Source organism: Trichechus manatus, unplaced genomic scaffold (genome assembly GCF_000243295.1).
Source record: "Trichechus manatus latirostris isolate Lorelei unplaced genomic scaffold, TriManLat1.0 scaffold00044, whole genome shotgun sequence".
In the NCBI taxonomy this organism is placed as follows: Eukaryota; Metazoa; Chordata; class Mammalia; order Sirenia; family Trichechidae; genus Trichechus; species Trichechus manatus.
Window position 1 is genome coordinate 8,573,438 of NW_004443980.1, and position 15,898 is coordinate 8,589,335.

A 15,898-nucleotide genomic window follows, 5' to 3' on the forward strand; every position below is an offset into this window, starting at 1 on the left:
CTGTCACTTCTTTTTTTAACCCTTAGCTGACTGACTTCTACACCAATATAAAGGTATATATTTTTCCTGTATACAATTTAATACATATGAATTAATTGTTTTTCTCCCCTAAGGACAACAGAATAGTATCTGTGTCTTTGGGCTGCCTTTGTATATATCCTGTATTTTTAATTGTTTCCTTTTAAGAAGAGAACCCAATACATTATACAAACAAATAGAAAATGCAAATCAGTGAATGTGTTTCTAGCTTTGTTAATTAAGTTGCATTCTTGAATGATAGTCGAATGAGAAATAAAGTATGTTTGCTTTTGGGAAATTACTATCATGCTAAGTATGTAATTAGCTGCGCTGTTTTGAAATTGTTATTTCTTAATTTCTCACAGGACTCGAAAGCTTATTACCACCTGCTTGAACAGGTGGCTCCTAAAGGAGATGAAGAAGGTATTCCCGCTGTTGTCATTGACATGTCAGGACTAAGGGTAAGTGCGCGTCCCAAGTTGTGTTTAGAGAACGCGGTGCTGCCTTCCATTGTTAACCATTGCTTCACTCTGCCTACAAGGGACTCTGGAGTTCCATGAGTGGGCATTTCTGTTTCAAGCCAACTGTGCCTGGTAAAACCCATAGTTTTGGACAATAATTGTGGGAAATTGAATCTAGGGGGAAAAAAACTTTAAGGAGGGAAAGAAACTAATACTAATTAAGTGCCATCCCCCATGCTAGCCGTTTCTGTATATGTCCCATCATAACCTAAAGGTTAGTAGTTCAAACCCACCCAATGGTGCTGCAGAAGAAGGGCCTGGCTATCTGCTTCCATAAAGATCACAGCCAAGAAAACCCTATGGCGTAGTTTTACTCTGTAACACACGGGGTCGCCATGAGTCAAAATCGACTTGATGGCAGCAGGTTTTGTTTTGCTTTTTTGGTACAGCACCAAGAAGTACTATTATTTCCATTTTTAGGTACTGGAATCTTATTTCTGGAAATAGATGGGATATTTACACAAATAAATAAATTCTCATTTTAGAGAGGAAAGAAACTGACCCAGAAGGGTTCATTAATATTCCCAAGATGACAGGTTGGCAGTCACGTGATTCCAGGCCGGGGCTCTTTTCTCCTAACCACAGTAGAGTCATCATCACCATCTCTACTTGCTGAGTTCTACTCTGTGCCAGGTACCATGCTAGGCACATCACACACACTACCTCTAATCTTCGCAAACATCACTAAGGTAGGAGTTATTAACTTTGTTTTATAGTTGAGAGAATACAAGGTCAGAGAAGCTAATAATTAGCTTATGGCCCCAGAGCTAGTGTGTGGTATCTGGCAAGGATTGAAACGTAAGTTGGTCCAAAATTTACCCAGCCACACCATTGAGGATAACAGGAGAAAAGAAGTGGGCAGGATCCTGTGAGTTCTCAGAAGGGTCTGATATGAGGACCCTTAAAACCACAGCAGACAGCAAGGGGCTAAATGTTAAAATGTCAGTTTTTCCACTTTAAAACTGATCTTGAGAAGTCACCTTACCCATTTCTGTGCCTCATTTAACGTCATTGGCGTTAAATCCAATGAGTTGATATTGGAGTTAACTCGCCCCTAAATGAGAAGTAAAGCTCGTGAAATGTATAGTGTTATCTAGCAAAGTATCACATTAAGAAATAATTCTAGTTTAAAGTTCTGTTTTCTGAAAATTGGTGGTTTCATAGACTCTTAAGATCTTTCAGGACAGTGGATCATATTTCAACAAAACTTTAATCTTCTTATAAGAGTTTGTTTACAAATGACTGGGGATTTTCTAGAACTATTTGAATAGGCTTTTAATATGTCCTCTATCTGAAGTCTGCAAAAGTTTGATTGATATTATGTATTTATCAGTGATAATATTTTATAGGCTGACTATATAATCAAGTTTATTTTTTTTCTTTTTCTTTTATTGTGCTTTAGATAAAGGTTTCCAGAGCAAATTAGTTTCTCTTTAAACAATTAATACACGTATTGTTTTGTGACATTGGTTGCCAACCCCATGACGTGTCAACACTCTCCCCTTCGAGACCTTGGGTTCCTCATTACCAGCTTTCCTGTCCCCTCCTGCCTTCTAGTCCTTGCTCCTGGGCTGGTGCGCCCATTTAGTCTCGTATACATGGTTGAGCTACGTGTATCATTGTTTTATGGACCTGTCTAACTGACCTCAAGAGTGACTTCAGTACTGAGTTAAAAGGGTGTCCAGGGGCCATACTCTTGGGGTTTCTCCAGTTTCTGTCAGACTAGTAAGTCTGGTCTTTTTTGGGGTTAGAAAATTCTTCTACATTTTTTTCCAGCTCTGTCCCGGACCCTCTGTTGTGGTCCCTGTCAGAGCAGTTGATAGTGGTAGCCGGGCACCATCTAATTGTTCTGGACTCAGTCTGGTGGAGGCTGTGATATTTGTGGTGCATTAGTCCTTTGGACTAATCTTTCCCTTGTGTCTTTGGTTTTCTTCATTCTCCCTTGCTCCAGGTGGGGTGAGACCAGTGGAGTATCTTAGATGGCTACTCATAAGCTTTTAAGACCATAGATGCTACTCACCAAAGTAGGATGTAGAACATTTTCTTTATAAACTGTATTTTGCCAATTGAGCTAGATGTCCCCCGAGACCATGCTACCCAGCCCTCAGCCCAGTAATAATCAAATTTACTTTGCTTGGGCTGCAAGTATACCAGCTCAGAGTGGGAAAGGGGGTTATCTCATACTGACAGATGTTCTTACTGGCAGGTATGATATCTTTGAACTAACTATAGGAATGTCAATGATTACTTAATAAATAAACATTTCGGTGGACAAAATCTCAGGAAGTCTGTGTAAGAAAATAATGAAGAGGAAACTTAATAGTTGAAAATAAGACCAATTTAAATGATAAGACTGTGGAATCTGCTGAATCTCTTTAAAAACAGAGCAACCAACCATTTATCTGAAATGATCCCATAAAAAGATGGGAGGACTCAGTGCCTTAACTTCTAAGATTCCTTTTACTTGTGACTCTCTGATTTTGATTTCTGGCAAATTTAAATAATAGTGTGCTGTGATTAAAAGTCTATGGGCAACAGGTTATGTTAATGAGGCAGTGGTGGTTCAGTGGTAGGGTTCTCGACTCCAATGGAGGAGATCCAGGTTCTATTCCTGGAGGCGTACATGTTGCTATGATGCTGAACAGATTTTAGCAGAGCTTCAGACTAAAATGGACTAGGAAGAAAGGCCTGGAAATTTACTTCCGAAAAATCAGCCGATGAAAACCATATGGATCACAATGGAACATTGTCTGCAACTGATATTGGGGATGGTGCAGAACGGGGCAGTGTCTTGTTCCATTGTTCATGGGATTGCCATGAGTCAAGGCCGGCTCTACAGCAGCTAACAACAACATTAAGTGGCTACCTTAGATAAACTGCAAGGGTTTTGGTAAGATTCCTGTTGCTTTTTCACGGTATACGCGTCGACCTTGACCCAGCCTTGCACCCTCCTTGTTCACTGCAGGAGAAGGATGACATCCAGAGGGCAGAGTGTATGCTGCAGCAGGCGGAGAGGCTGGGCTGCCGGCAGTTTGTCACAGCCACTGATGTGGTCCGAGGGAATCCCAAGCTGAACTTGGCCTTCATTGCCAACCTCTTCAACAGATACCCTGCCCTGCACAAACCAGAGAACCAGGACATCGACTGGGGGGCTCTTGAAGGTAACTGGTTGCTTAAGATGTTAGGACAAGCACTCACAGTTCTAATTCAATGGCAGTTCAAAATCACCTCCCAAGCAAATGCAAACCCCTCACACACACTGGGAAAGATTTGCAAACAGGTCATCAATTCTCTAGTATATAACAAAGAGAATAAACAGATTAATCAAGTCAATTACAACCAAGCAGGAATAATTAAATACCATTATATCACATCCATTATGCGTAGGCTGCATCCGTTATCAGAATTAAATGTTTTAGGGGAGACGATGTATTTAATTATAGGATGAAGTAAATCCTGAGTCCCCAAAACCTAATTTATGTACTTAATGGACTGAGTGTTAATTCCTGGAGGCAAGAAATTGCAACCACTTATTATTATATTTGACTTATATAAGCTAGCAGATGCTTACTGAGTTTTTTGGTTTTGTTTTATTTGTTCAGTTTGGATTATGGGGGCACAGAGTGGTATTTTGAGGCAGAACTCCTGACATTTGTGTTTTTTGGGTTAGTGCCCAGATATTAGCGGAAAATCATATAGCTTTAGTCAGCCTCTAACAGATGAAAGTGCCAGAGATGTTTACTTTTCTTTCTCCATTATGAACTAGTCCTAATATTGAGATAGGAAAATAAATACAAAAATTAAAAGTAATAATCACCAAAGCAAAGAAATCCGAATCTAAAGTATCGGTTGATCCTTTTCCAGTAATGCTTTACTCCAGCTGGACATGCGGTATCCATGTCCATGTTCCATGTTCCAGCACTGCTGCATTCCTATCATCTGATAAACCATAGTCAGGCTCTGTGTGTTTGGTCACTTCCAAATGTATGTATCACGCCTTCTAATCACCCATTTCCAGCCACCTCTAGGACATCCCCATTTGGGCCTTTCACTGTCACCTGAAATTCAACATATACAAAACGGAATTAGTGACGCAACAGTTAGACACTCGGCTCCTAACAGAAAGGTTGGCGGTTTGAACCCAACCAGTGACTCCGAGAGAGAAAGGCCTGGTAATCTGCTTATGTAAAGATTACAGCCTAGGAAACCCTATGGGGCCATTCTACTCTGTCACGTGGGATTGCTACAAGTTGAAAATCAACTGGATGGCACCCAACCACAAGCTCCCCCATTGCCTTTCCAGAGTCCCTTGGTGGTGTGAATGGTTAACACACTCTGCGCTAACAGAAAGGTTAATAATGGTTGGAGTCCACCCAGAGATGCCTCAGAAGAAAGGCCTGGCAATCTGCTTCCAAAAAATCAGCCTTTGAAAATCCTATAGAGCACTGCTCTGATACACATGGGGCCACCATGAGTCCTAATCAGCTCATTTTTATTGCCTTTTCTCCTCCACCCCTCATCCACCCCCTGCCCACCCCCATCCTGTCCGCATTCCTTTAGAAATTCTCCATTTTCATCAGTCAGACCATTTTTCCTTTAGTTACCAAAACTCTAGACCTTGGGTTCCACTTTGATTCCTACTTTACCCTTCTATCTAGTAAATCAGCAAATACTAATAATTCTTCCTTCACCATGGCTCTGAGCTTGTTATTTTTCCTTTCTGCTCTTCTGGACTCTTATTACCTTCTACGCCAGTTGTTTCAGTTGGTCTCAGGGGCCTGTTCCTCCATTCATCAAACATGTGAGTGGGTCCCAGTGCCAAGCACTAGCCCTTCTGTGTGTTTAATTTACATTCATACCACCTTCCAACCATTCTGCACACCGCTGCAGGTACATAACAATGCGGCTTTCATTGTATCTGTGCCTTGCTCAAAAATTTATTATAGTAATAAAAAAAAAGTCTAGAATGACTGACATTGTCTGATATATCGAGTATAAGATCTGCTACCTGGCATTCGGAGAACCCCGATCCCGGTTTCAGGCTCTGGACAGCATTATCTCTGTGTACCGTACAGCACATATCCCTGGCACATCAGTTCCCCACGTTATTAATACAGGCCTTGCCTACCACCCTCTTTGAGTTCATATTTATACTACCTCCTACCCTACCCCTTACCATCCCCTCAAATTCTCTCCTCTTTCCTCTATACTATCCAGCTTTTACTAGCCCTTTAAGGGGAAGCTCAAATTCTACTCCCTCCAAATTTAACCCACACTTTTCTTTCCCCCGGTGGTACAACTGTTAAGTGCTCGGCTGCTAACTGAAAGGTTGGAGGTTCAAACCCACCTAGCTGGTCTGTGGTAGAAAGACCTGGCAGTCTGCTCCCATAAAGATTATAGCCTAGGAAACCCTATGGGGCAGTTCTACTCTATCACATGGGGTTGCTATTAGTCAGAGTTGATTCAGTGGCACCCAACAACAACAATAACATTATTTCCCCAGAGTTCCTGGGTGGTGCAAGCACTCAAATGCTAACCAAAAGGTTGGAGGTTTGAGTCCATCCAGAGGCACCTCAGAAGAAAGGCCTGGTGATCTACTTCTGAAAAATCAGCGATTAAAAACCCTGTGGAGCACAGCTCTACTCTAACACACATAGGGTCGCCGTGAGTTGGAGTTGACTCAAGGGCAACTGGTTTTACTGGTATTCTTTCCCCTGCTTCAGCTCAAATATCACATGTATCTGCCTCAGATCTTAGGCCTCTAGCTTGCATGATCTCTAGTAGTTTGATGCCTTAAATTTCTTGTTTACCCAGAAACAATGGAAACCTGTGAAGACAAATTTTGAACAGTTTCCCCACGGGGTATCTTGTGCGATACTAATAGGTGTCTTAGAAATACTTGTTAACCTGAAATGAAAAAATTAGCATAGAATAGCAGCCCTCAACCAAATTCATTAGGGTTTATTTTGTTATTGTTGTGTGCCCTCCAAGACAATTCTGACTCAAAGTGACCCTGTAGGATGGAGTAGAACTGCCCCATAGGATTTCCAAGGCTGTAGTCTTTACAGGAACAGATCGCCATGTCTTTTCTTCTGCATAGATGCTGGTGGATTCCAACAGACAACCTTTCCATTAGCAGCCAAGCGCTTAACGATTGTGCCACTAGAGTTTATTTTATTTACCTTTTCTTTTTTCATTCTACTTTCAGTTTTTAATGACCTCTTTAGTTGAGCTTAGGCAGTCCTGGTAGTGCAAACGGTTAAGTACTCAGCTGCCAGCCTAAAGATTGGAGGTTCGAGTTCATCCAGAGGTGCCTTGGAAGAAAGACCTGGCAATCTACTTTTGAAAAATCATCCATTGAAAACCCTATGGAGCAAAATTCTACTCTGTCACACATAGGGTCACCATGAGTCAGAATAAACTCGACAGCAACTAGTTTGTTTTTTTTTTTATTTAGTTAAACTTTACTCCTAAAAATGGGCATGTTTTCGAAGGGTCTGAAAGATACCCTGTCTTTATTAATTTAGGTGAGACGAGGGAGGAGCGGACATTTAGGAACTGGATGAACTCCTTGGGCGTGAACCCTCGAGTCAATCATTTGTACAGGTAAGAATATTCGGAGTCTCATCCTTAATGTGAGATGCAGAGACCTTAGAACAACCACAGGGTTCCAGATAGCACAGTGGTGCATAATTCTCTTCACAAAAATGTATGTTCTTTGATGAGAAGAGAAAACAGTGCCAAATTGAGCTGTACATGCTGGATGTTCAGCTGAGAAACCCACTTCCATACACCAAACTCACTGGGTGTCTAATACAGTCATATTTCAGCCAAATGATGAGCTTACTACGTCGTAAGCCTATGATTTGCTCATGAGCAGTTAAACAAATAAGTGTTAAGTTTGCAGTTGTTAAGGGTCTTCTAGTCCCTGGATAGCGCACTTGGCTGCTAACTGACAGGTTGGAGGGTCAAGTCTACCCAAAGGCATCTCGGAAGAAATGCCTGGTGATCTACTTCTGAAAAATCAGCCCTTGAAAACCCTATGGAGCACAGTTCTACTCTGACACACGTGGGGTCACCAGGAGTTGGAATCGACTTGAAGGCAACTATTCTGTTGTTTGTGCCATTTGTTAGAGCCACATTCCTTTTCCGGGAGGCAGCGTGTCTTGCTGAAGGGACATAGGTAGTCACACCTGGTACAAGTCTCAGTTTCCCTGAGTCATAGTTTCTTCACCTCTAAAGATAGAACTACTAATGCCAGCTTTGCAGGATTGTTGTGAATGGGCCTCGAGCTAAGACATAAAGAAGTGCCTGGAGCCCTGGTGGCACAATGGTTAAGTGCTGGGCTGCTAACCAAAAGGCTGGCAATTTGAATCCACCAGCTGCTCCTTGGAAACGCTATGGGACAGCTCTACTCTGTCCTATAGGGTTGCTATGAGTTGGAATCAACTCAACAGCATTGGGTTTGATTTGTTGTTGGGTATCTGAGCATTCTTTTGTGTTTGTTTTTGTTCAGTGACTTATCAGATGCCCTGGTCATCTTCCAACTCTATGAAAAGATTAAAGTCCCTGTTGACTGGAACAGAGTGAACAAACCACCATACCCCAAACTGGGGGGCAATATGAAGAAGGTAAACAGTGACTATTCTGGTGTTCCAATAGGCAGGTGAAGTCATAAGCCTGCAAGGGCACTATGTGAATCTTTATCAGGAGGCCAGACCTAGATAAATAATGTTTGTCCAGGGATTAAATTACAGCCCAACACTCAGAAACCTGCATACTTTTATTAGAGACAGTCCGTTATTTCAGTTGATTTCCTATTTATACTTCTATGTTGGATGTCTGTAACTTCATGATGTAAAAATTCTAATTAAGATAATTAGAGCAAGCAGACCTACAGTGTTGTTTTTCCCTCAGCAGGATCCTCAGTGTAATTTTCCAAAGAACTGGAGCTTTTTATCAGCAGTGTGACTTGTACAAATAGTTTGTCTACTGTCAACATGGTGGGAACACGTTGTTTTGTCAAAGCAGCAATAGGGTTGAGTTGTCACAACCATTTCTCACCACTTCACATCTCTGCGATTCTTAATGATCTCTGTGTAGCCACAGGAATACCTGCCCCACATGTCAGCCCACTATGTGCATATAGGATAGAGAATATAAATTTTCCATGTGGTGCTCTATGAATTTAGCTCTTTTTAGGAATATTGTGGACAAGTAACTGAGGAGTGTTCTGTATTTATGTAGTGTGGTATAGCCATGAAAATGTTTATAGTAAGAGTCCCTGGGTGGCACAAATGGTTAAGCGCTCGACCGCAAAGTTGGTGTGTGAACACACCCAAAGGTGCTTTAGAAGACGAGCCTGGTGATCTGCTTCCAAAAGGTCACAGCCTTGAAAACCCCATGGAGTGCAATTGTACTCTGCACACATGGTGTCGCCGTGTGATGTAGCCATGACCGTGTTTAGAATAATGAATTCATTTTGGTTTTGCACTTAGAGCACGCTCTGAATATTTTTGGTGGAAGTGAGGGGTTCTATTTAAGAAAAGATGGAAAATCCTTGAACTAGTTTGGAATCCTAGAATTGCAGAGCTGGGAGAAACTTGGGAGATCATTCAGTCTGACCATACATGGTTCATTCTGTGTCTTTATTTTTATTGTCTTATTTTACATGGTATTTCTCATCATAGAGATGATGACCTGAAATTATTTTACTTCATGCTCATTAACAGCTAGAGAATTGTAACTATGCAGTGGAATTGGGGAAGAATCAAGCTAAGTTTTCCCTGGTTGGCATTGCTGGACAAGATCTCAATGAAGGAAACCGCACTCTAACGTTGGCTCTGGTTTGGCAGCTAATGAGAAGGTAGGAAACTCATGGGAATGGCTTTTTATTGAATGTACTGTTTACCTAGAAAAATACTAGCAAATTTCCAGGAATATGGTTTAATCCAGGAAAGCTTCGTTTTAAGCTAAACTTAATAACCAAAGAAGTTGTTTTTGTTGTTGTTGTTTTTATTTTCCCCCTTTAATTTCCATCAGTTTTTGTTTCAGGTATTTTGAAGCTCTGTCATTAGGCTCATAAACATGTTAGATTGCCACATCCGCTAAATGAATCACCCCTTGATCTTTATGGGATGACTCTCTCTCTGCCTGGTAATATTCTTTTCTCTGAAGTCTACTTTTTCTGATATTAATATAACAGCTTCCTTTTGATTTGTGTTAGCATGGTATCTTTTCCCACCCTTTTACTTTTAACTGATTTGTGTCAATAATAGTTAATCAGCTTTTAAAGAGATTTTTTCCCAGCCTCTGCTAGTTTCCTCGTAAGCGTGCGCTGAGCAGTACTCAGCTGAAGACTGGAGGGAGACCCTCTGCAGGTCTCAGGGGCTCTCTTTCCCTAGGACTGTCTCCTTTCCGTGCAGCTCTCTCCTCTCCGGCATTTTGCCCCACAAATTCTAGCCACCTAGGCTTCCTTGGAGTCTCAACCCTGTCCCCTCACCTCTTAGGGACTGCCATTGCTCTGTTTGGGTTTTCTCTCCCTGCCTGCAGCCTGGAAACTCCCTCTACACATAAGATGGGGCAATTTTAGGGCTGTTTGTTTTCCTGCTTTCAGGCACCACTGTCCTCTACTTCCTTTTGTTCAGTGTCTGAAAACCATTGTTCCATCTGTTTTCATGTTTTTGTTTTTAAGTGTTTACAGTGTAAGAGCAAATCTGGTCTGTCATGTCCAGAAGCAGAAGTTCCCGCTATTTCTTTAATAGAGACCTTTAGATACTTTTTGAAGCTAAATATAAATGTGACTAATGTGAGAACTCTAAGGCGTATTAGTTAAACTGTGTTGGTGTTGTTGTATAGTAAGAGTCGGCTGTGACTCATGGTGACTCCGTGTATATGTAAAAGAATGAAATGTTGCCTGGTGCTGTGCCTTCTTCACAGGTTGGTGTGCTTGAGTCCACTGTAGTAACCACGGTGTATTTTGAGTGCCTTTCAACCTAGGGGGCTTAGCTTCTAGCACAGTATCAAACAGTATTCTGTTGTGATCCGTAGGGTTTGCATTGACTAATTTTTCGAAGTAGGTTGCCAGGCCTTTCTTCCTGGTCTGTCTTAATCTGGAAGTTCCATTGAAACCTGTCCACCATGGGTGACCCTGCTGGTATTTAAAATACTGGAGACATAGCTTCCAGCATCATAGCCAACACGCAAGCCACCACAGTATGACAAACTGACAGATGGGTGGTGGTTATTATAGTTAAATGATAATAGAATATAATAAGATACACAAATAGAAAATGAATCATAAGAAAAATAAATAATTTTTGGTATAAAAGCACAGACCTTGGAGGAAAGTTAGATAGCAAATCTTAAGTATAAAATAGTTCGCCTTTAAATGCTTTGCTTATTCCCCCTATGCTGATAGTTCTGACCAGACAGAAATTTTACATCCTTAAATAGAGCTTATATTACTATGACTTAATTCATTTTTCTGCATGGAAGGAAGCCCCAGAAACCATACATGACATTACATTATATCTAACAAGGTAATGGCAAAGACAAGGTTTGTATTGTTTCTAGGTACTTCCGCTTTACTCCCAGGCCACTGTCTGCAGACCCTAATATTTGTGAGAGGTCTTCATTGTAATTGTGTCAGTGTTTCCAGATGACATAGGGTCATCAGAAGTGATCACAATAGATTTCACTGCCTGATTCACATTTTCTTTACCAGATATAAATCTCCACTACCCTGCTTTCAACTGGGCTGTCTTTAATCGTGGAAGGCAGATGCCACAAGGTTCCTCTGGCACAAAGTTCCCCAGAACTATATAGATTTCAACACATCTTCTGTTTTACTGTATATATCTAGAACCTCTCTGAAGATTCCTTAGGGCCATTCTCCTCAGCATATTTTGAGAAATAATTTCTAAACTATTCATTATTATCTTTCATATGTGTTTTTAATTCTTAACGGGCTGACTTTTGGTACTGATTACTTGGAAAACAAGGCAAAAGTCATTTTAGCTGCAATAGTTAAATTGAATTGTGTGTTTCAGATATGAAATACTCTTTGAAATATTCTGTTTTAGTGATAAGAAATTCAGGCCAACTCTATTCTGTTTTGAATTTCATAACGTCGGAAAAGCACCTTGTAATACGATCTTTGTTTGAAAATTTTTTTTTTTTTTTAATATTTTATTGTACTTCAGGTGAAGGCTTACAGAACAGATAGTTTCTCATGTAACAGTAACACACATGCTGTTTTATGACATTGGTTAACAACCCCACAACATTTTAACCCTCTAAATTCTCAACTTTTTTTTTTCTTTGGTGAAAATACACATAGCCAAAGATACGCCATTTCAAAAATTTTTTTTACATACACATTTAAGTGACATTGACTACGCTCTTCTAATTATGCTGTTATTCTCACTTAAGATGAAGGCTTACAGGACAAAATAGTCTCCCATTTGACAGTTACTACAAATGTTGCCCTATGATGTTTGAAAATTTTTTAAAATACAGCCAGAAGCCATACTTTATATGATAAAGTAGCATGTATATATGTGTATTTGTGTGTGTGCATATATATATGACAAGTCCTACGTATATATATACACATATGTATATATACATGTATGTATGTATATATATTCACACACACATATATACACACACACACATACACACACACACACACACACACACATATATATATATATATACATATATAGCCCTGGTGGTTAAGAGTTCAGCTGCTAACCAAAAGGTCGGCAGTTTGCATCCACCAGCCGCTCCTTGGAAACTCTACGGGGCAGTTCTACTCTGTCGTCTAGGTTGCGATGAATGTGGTAAGTCCTAATCCACTGCTGCCTCCACCCAGTTAATAAGCCATATTTTTCATTAGTATTTACTACTCAAGAATTGGGCATATAAGAACCTGGACAAACAACTACATTACTTTTGAAGGAGAAGAAATGACTGATAATTATTTAACTGGCACCAGAAGAGACTTTTGTTTGTTTGTTTGCTTGGCACGTTAATGGATCTATTAAATTCACAGCCAGCTCTAGCTGGAATTTATTTCAGTGGATTGCACAGATGTGCTAATTTGCTCATTTATCTGGCAATAAATAGTGTGTCATTTTCCCCCCTAAGAACAAATGAGAGATATGTACGTAAACCTCCCTTTCCCCTTCAGCAGTTTGGAAATTGTTCTCCAATTGGAAAGCTGGCAAATTGTATGTGTACAAACTTGAAGACAAAGGCCTGAAACAAGGAGGCCGATGGCAGGCAGCGATGATAATTAGACTCAAGCAAATGAACAGAGTCTGAGGCAGGCAAATGAGTAGACATGCCATGACTAAAATGACCTTGGGATGGAGGGAGGCCTCGTGGTGCAGTGATTAAGAGCTCGGCTGCTAACCAAAAGGTCAGCAGTTCGAATCTACCAACCACTCCTTGGAAACCCTATGGGGCAGTTCTACTCTGTCCTATAGGGTTGATACGAGTCGGAATCAACTTGACAGCAGCGGGTTTGGTTTTTTTACGGTTTTGGGATGGAGAAATTGGAATAGTCCTTGAAAACCAAAAAATATCTTATTAGATTTGTCTTTCTGCACCAAATGTTAAAGTATTGGAAGGCAGGAAAACAAGCAATAATTGTACCCCCTCGTATGCCAGCACATCCACACCTTCCCAATTCTGTTTTGTGGAATGAAGAACTGGATAAAACTGGGGCTTATATGGCTGTTTTGTTTTGACAGAGAGCTTTTCAGCACAGTGCATTTTGCAAATACCAGTGATGTTGGGATCCCATCTAGAGGGTTCCATTTAGTTGCATAGTTGCCCCAAAATGTGTTTGACGATCTGGAATAATTGTCTCAAAAGGAAAATTCTGAATAAGACACTGGCCAAATTAATTTCTTTTAAAATGTTGATTCTACATTTAGATGAGTAATTGCCTAGTGGACTATCTCAAGTTGAGGCTCCAGAAGTTCTATCCTTTATTTTTATCATTGTATTTACAACCGGGTATCTCATTCATTTTAAACTCTGCATCTCACTTGAGGTGACAGAAAAGCTATTTTGTGTTCGCCAAACTCTGGGTCTCACTGTGAGGGGCGACTCTTAAACCCCAGAATGCAGTAAGCCACCCCCACAATTTTCTGCATCTCTATAAGTATCCCTGTTCCTTAAACCCATTGCCGTTGAGTCAATTCCGACTCATAGCTACCCTATAGGACAGAGTAGAACTGCCCCATTAGATTTCCAAGGAGTGCCTGGTGGATTTGAACTGCTGACCTTTTGGTTAGCAGCCGTAGCTCTTAACCATTATGCTACCGGGGTTTCCAAATGGCTTTTTTATTTTCAGGAGTAGATTTTTATGTAAAGGTAAGCCTCTCCCCTGTACCGTTTACTTCCGTAGTTCGGGAGGTGGGTCAAAAGTACTGCTTCTGGTCACTTGAGTTTGTCAATAAAGCAGAGCTGTAACTCCTAACAAAAGGAGGTAAGAATTAAGTCCTAAAATGAGTGGAGCTACTAGACGATTAAAAAATTAGCTTGTTTCCTCAGGTGAGGAGCACTGGTGGCATAGCGGTTAAGGGCTTGGCTGCTAACTGAGAGGTCACCAATCTGAATCCAGCAGCCACTCTGCAGAGGAACTATGTGGCAGTGTGCTTCCGTAAAGATGACGGCCTTGGAAGCCCTATGGGGCAGTTCTAGTCTGTCCTATAGGGTTGCTCTGAGTTGGAATTGACTCATCGTCAGTGGGTTTTTTCCTCAGGTTATACAAGGACATGACCTAATGAAGCAAGCGTTTATCTACCATTTCTCAGTGGAAGGCTGCTAGGCAGGAATTTCTAAGTGTTACAGCAAATGCTAATAACAGAATACACATGCTAACTATCAGGGAACAAGAAACCAGTTATGCCGTAAAATGTAACCTTTATGAACAGGTCAGAACTAGGACCTTTTCCAAACGGGGAAGATTTTGAAAGTCCACCTGAGTCTTCTCCCATTTGTAGTCATTATTCCTTAGCATTTTGGTCCCAGCTCTGGGCCCAGACTAAGTAGTTCTCATCTGTACTATCTCTGGATTATTTCATCCCTTGATTTCCCTGGGAAAAAGCCGCTCTTCATTTATTTTACCCGCCACTCTGCTCTTTCATTTGCTAGTTACCTAACATGCACTGAGGAGTCCCTGGGTGGACAAATGGTTAACTCACTCAGTGGCTCACCCAAAGGTTGGAGTCCGCTCAGAGGCACCTCAGAAGAAAGGCCTGGCAATCTACTTCTGGAAAATCAGCCACTGAAAGCCCTATGGAGCACAGTTCTACTCTGATACCCACGGGGTCACCGTGAGTTGGAATCAACTCGGCAGCAAATAGTTAATATGTACTGGGGGCTCGGCTGACCCCTGGAAAGACAGGATGATCGGGGGCCTTGGACATGTGGGAGGGGGGTATGGTGGACAGGTAGAGATATACACATCAGCTGTATCAAAAGTTTGAGCCAAGTGTAACAATGATGATGAATATACTGCACAGGCCAGTTGGAAAAGTGACACTTGAGCCGGGTCTGGCTCAGAAGACTAGACATTTACTGAAGGGAAAGGGCAGCTCAGGCAGAGAGCACGGCTGAGTCACGGAGGCAGGATACAGGGCGTGGCTGGGGAGCTGAGGACTGCTCTGTGTGGTTAAAACGTTAGTGTGTCTGTGAGGGAGATGGCCACAGGCACGGGGCAGAGAGAAGGGAAGAGGGAAATTGAAGATGGGCGGAAAAGGGACACTTGAGCCAAAGCGTGAGGTGCCTTGTACACCATGGGGTCCCTGGGTAGTGCAAACGGTTAATGCACTCGGCTGCTAACCTAAAGTTTGGAGTTTCACCCAGAGGTGCCTCAGAAGAAAGGCCTGGTGATCTACTTCTGAAAAAATCAACCATTGAAAATCCTATGGAACACAGTTCTGCTCTAACACTCGTGGGGTTGCCGTGAGTCGGAATCGACTCGACGGCAGCTGGTTTGGGTCGTTCTGGTTTGGTATACCATTCTAAGGAGTATGACCTCCATTTTCTGAGCTATGGGGAGTCACTTGGAATGACGTGACCAGAACTGTACTTTAGAAAGATAATTCTGGAGATCCTGTGAGGAAAAGAGGCAAGTGAAGGGGAACCAGTTGATCTGAGGGGGATTCAGAAGGTGTAATTGAGAGGACTTTGCTGCCAGTTTGGTAAACAGGATTTTTTGGCAAAGAAAAGTTGCGAAGCCATTCCCTACCCGCCCCCCACCCCCATACACCTTTTTCTTTGGCCAACTTCTTAACCTTCCAGTACCAGGCAGAGTCACCCTCTCCAAGACTGAATTG

The 15,898-nt window shown here is 41.6% G+C and overlaps 1 protein-coding gene across 1 annotated transcript in view; it reads left to right on the plus strand.

The window, feature by feature from the left end:
- Nucleotides 1-15,898, plus strand: part of LCP1 (lymphocyte cytosolic protein 1) — a 67,639-nt gene that overhangs the window by 41,353 nt on the left and 10,388 nt on the right. The window contains exons 9-13 of the mRNA XM_023731590.1: nt 384-479; nt 3,505-3,700; nt 7,067-7,145; nt 8,056-8,170; nt 9,272-9,405. Coding sequence (XP_023587358.1) covers nt 384-479; nt 3,505-3,700; nt 7,067-7,145; nt 8,056-8,170; nt 9,272-9,405 — 620 coding nt within the window. The remainder of the gene's footprint in view (nt 1-383; nt 480-3,504; nt 3,701-7,066; nt 7,146-8,055; nt 8,171-9,271; nt 9,406-15,898) is intronic.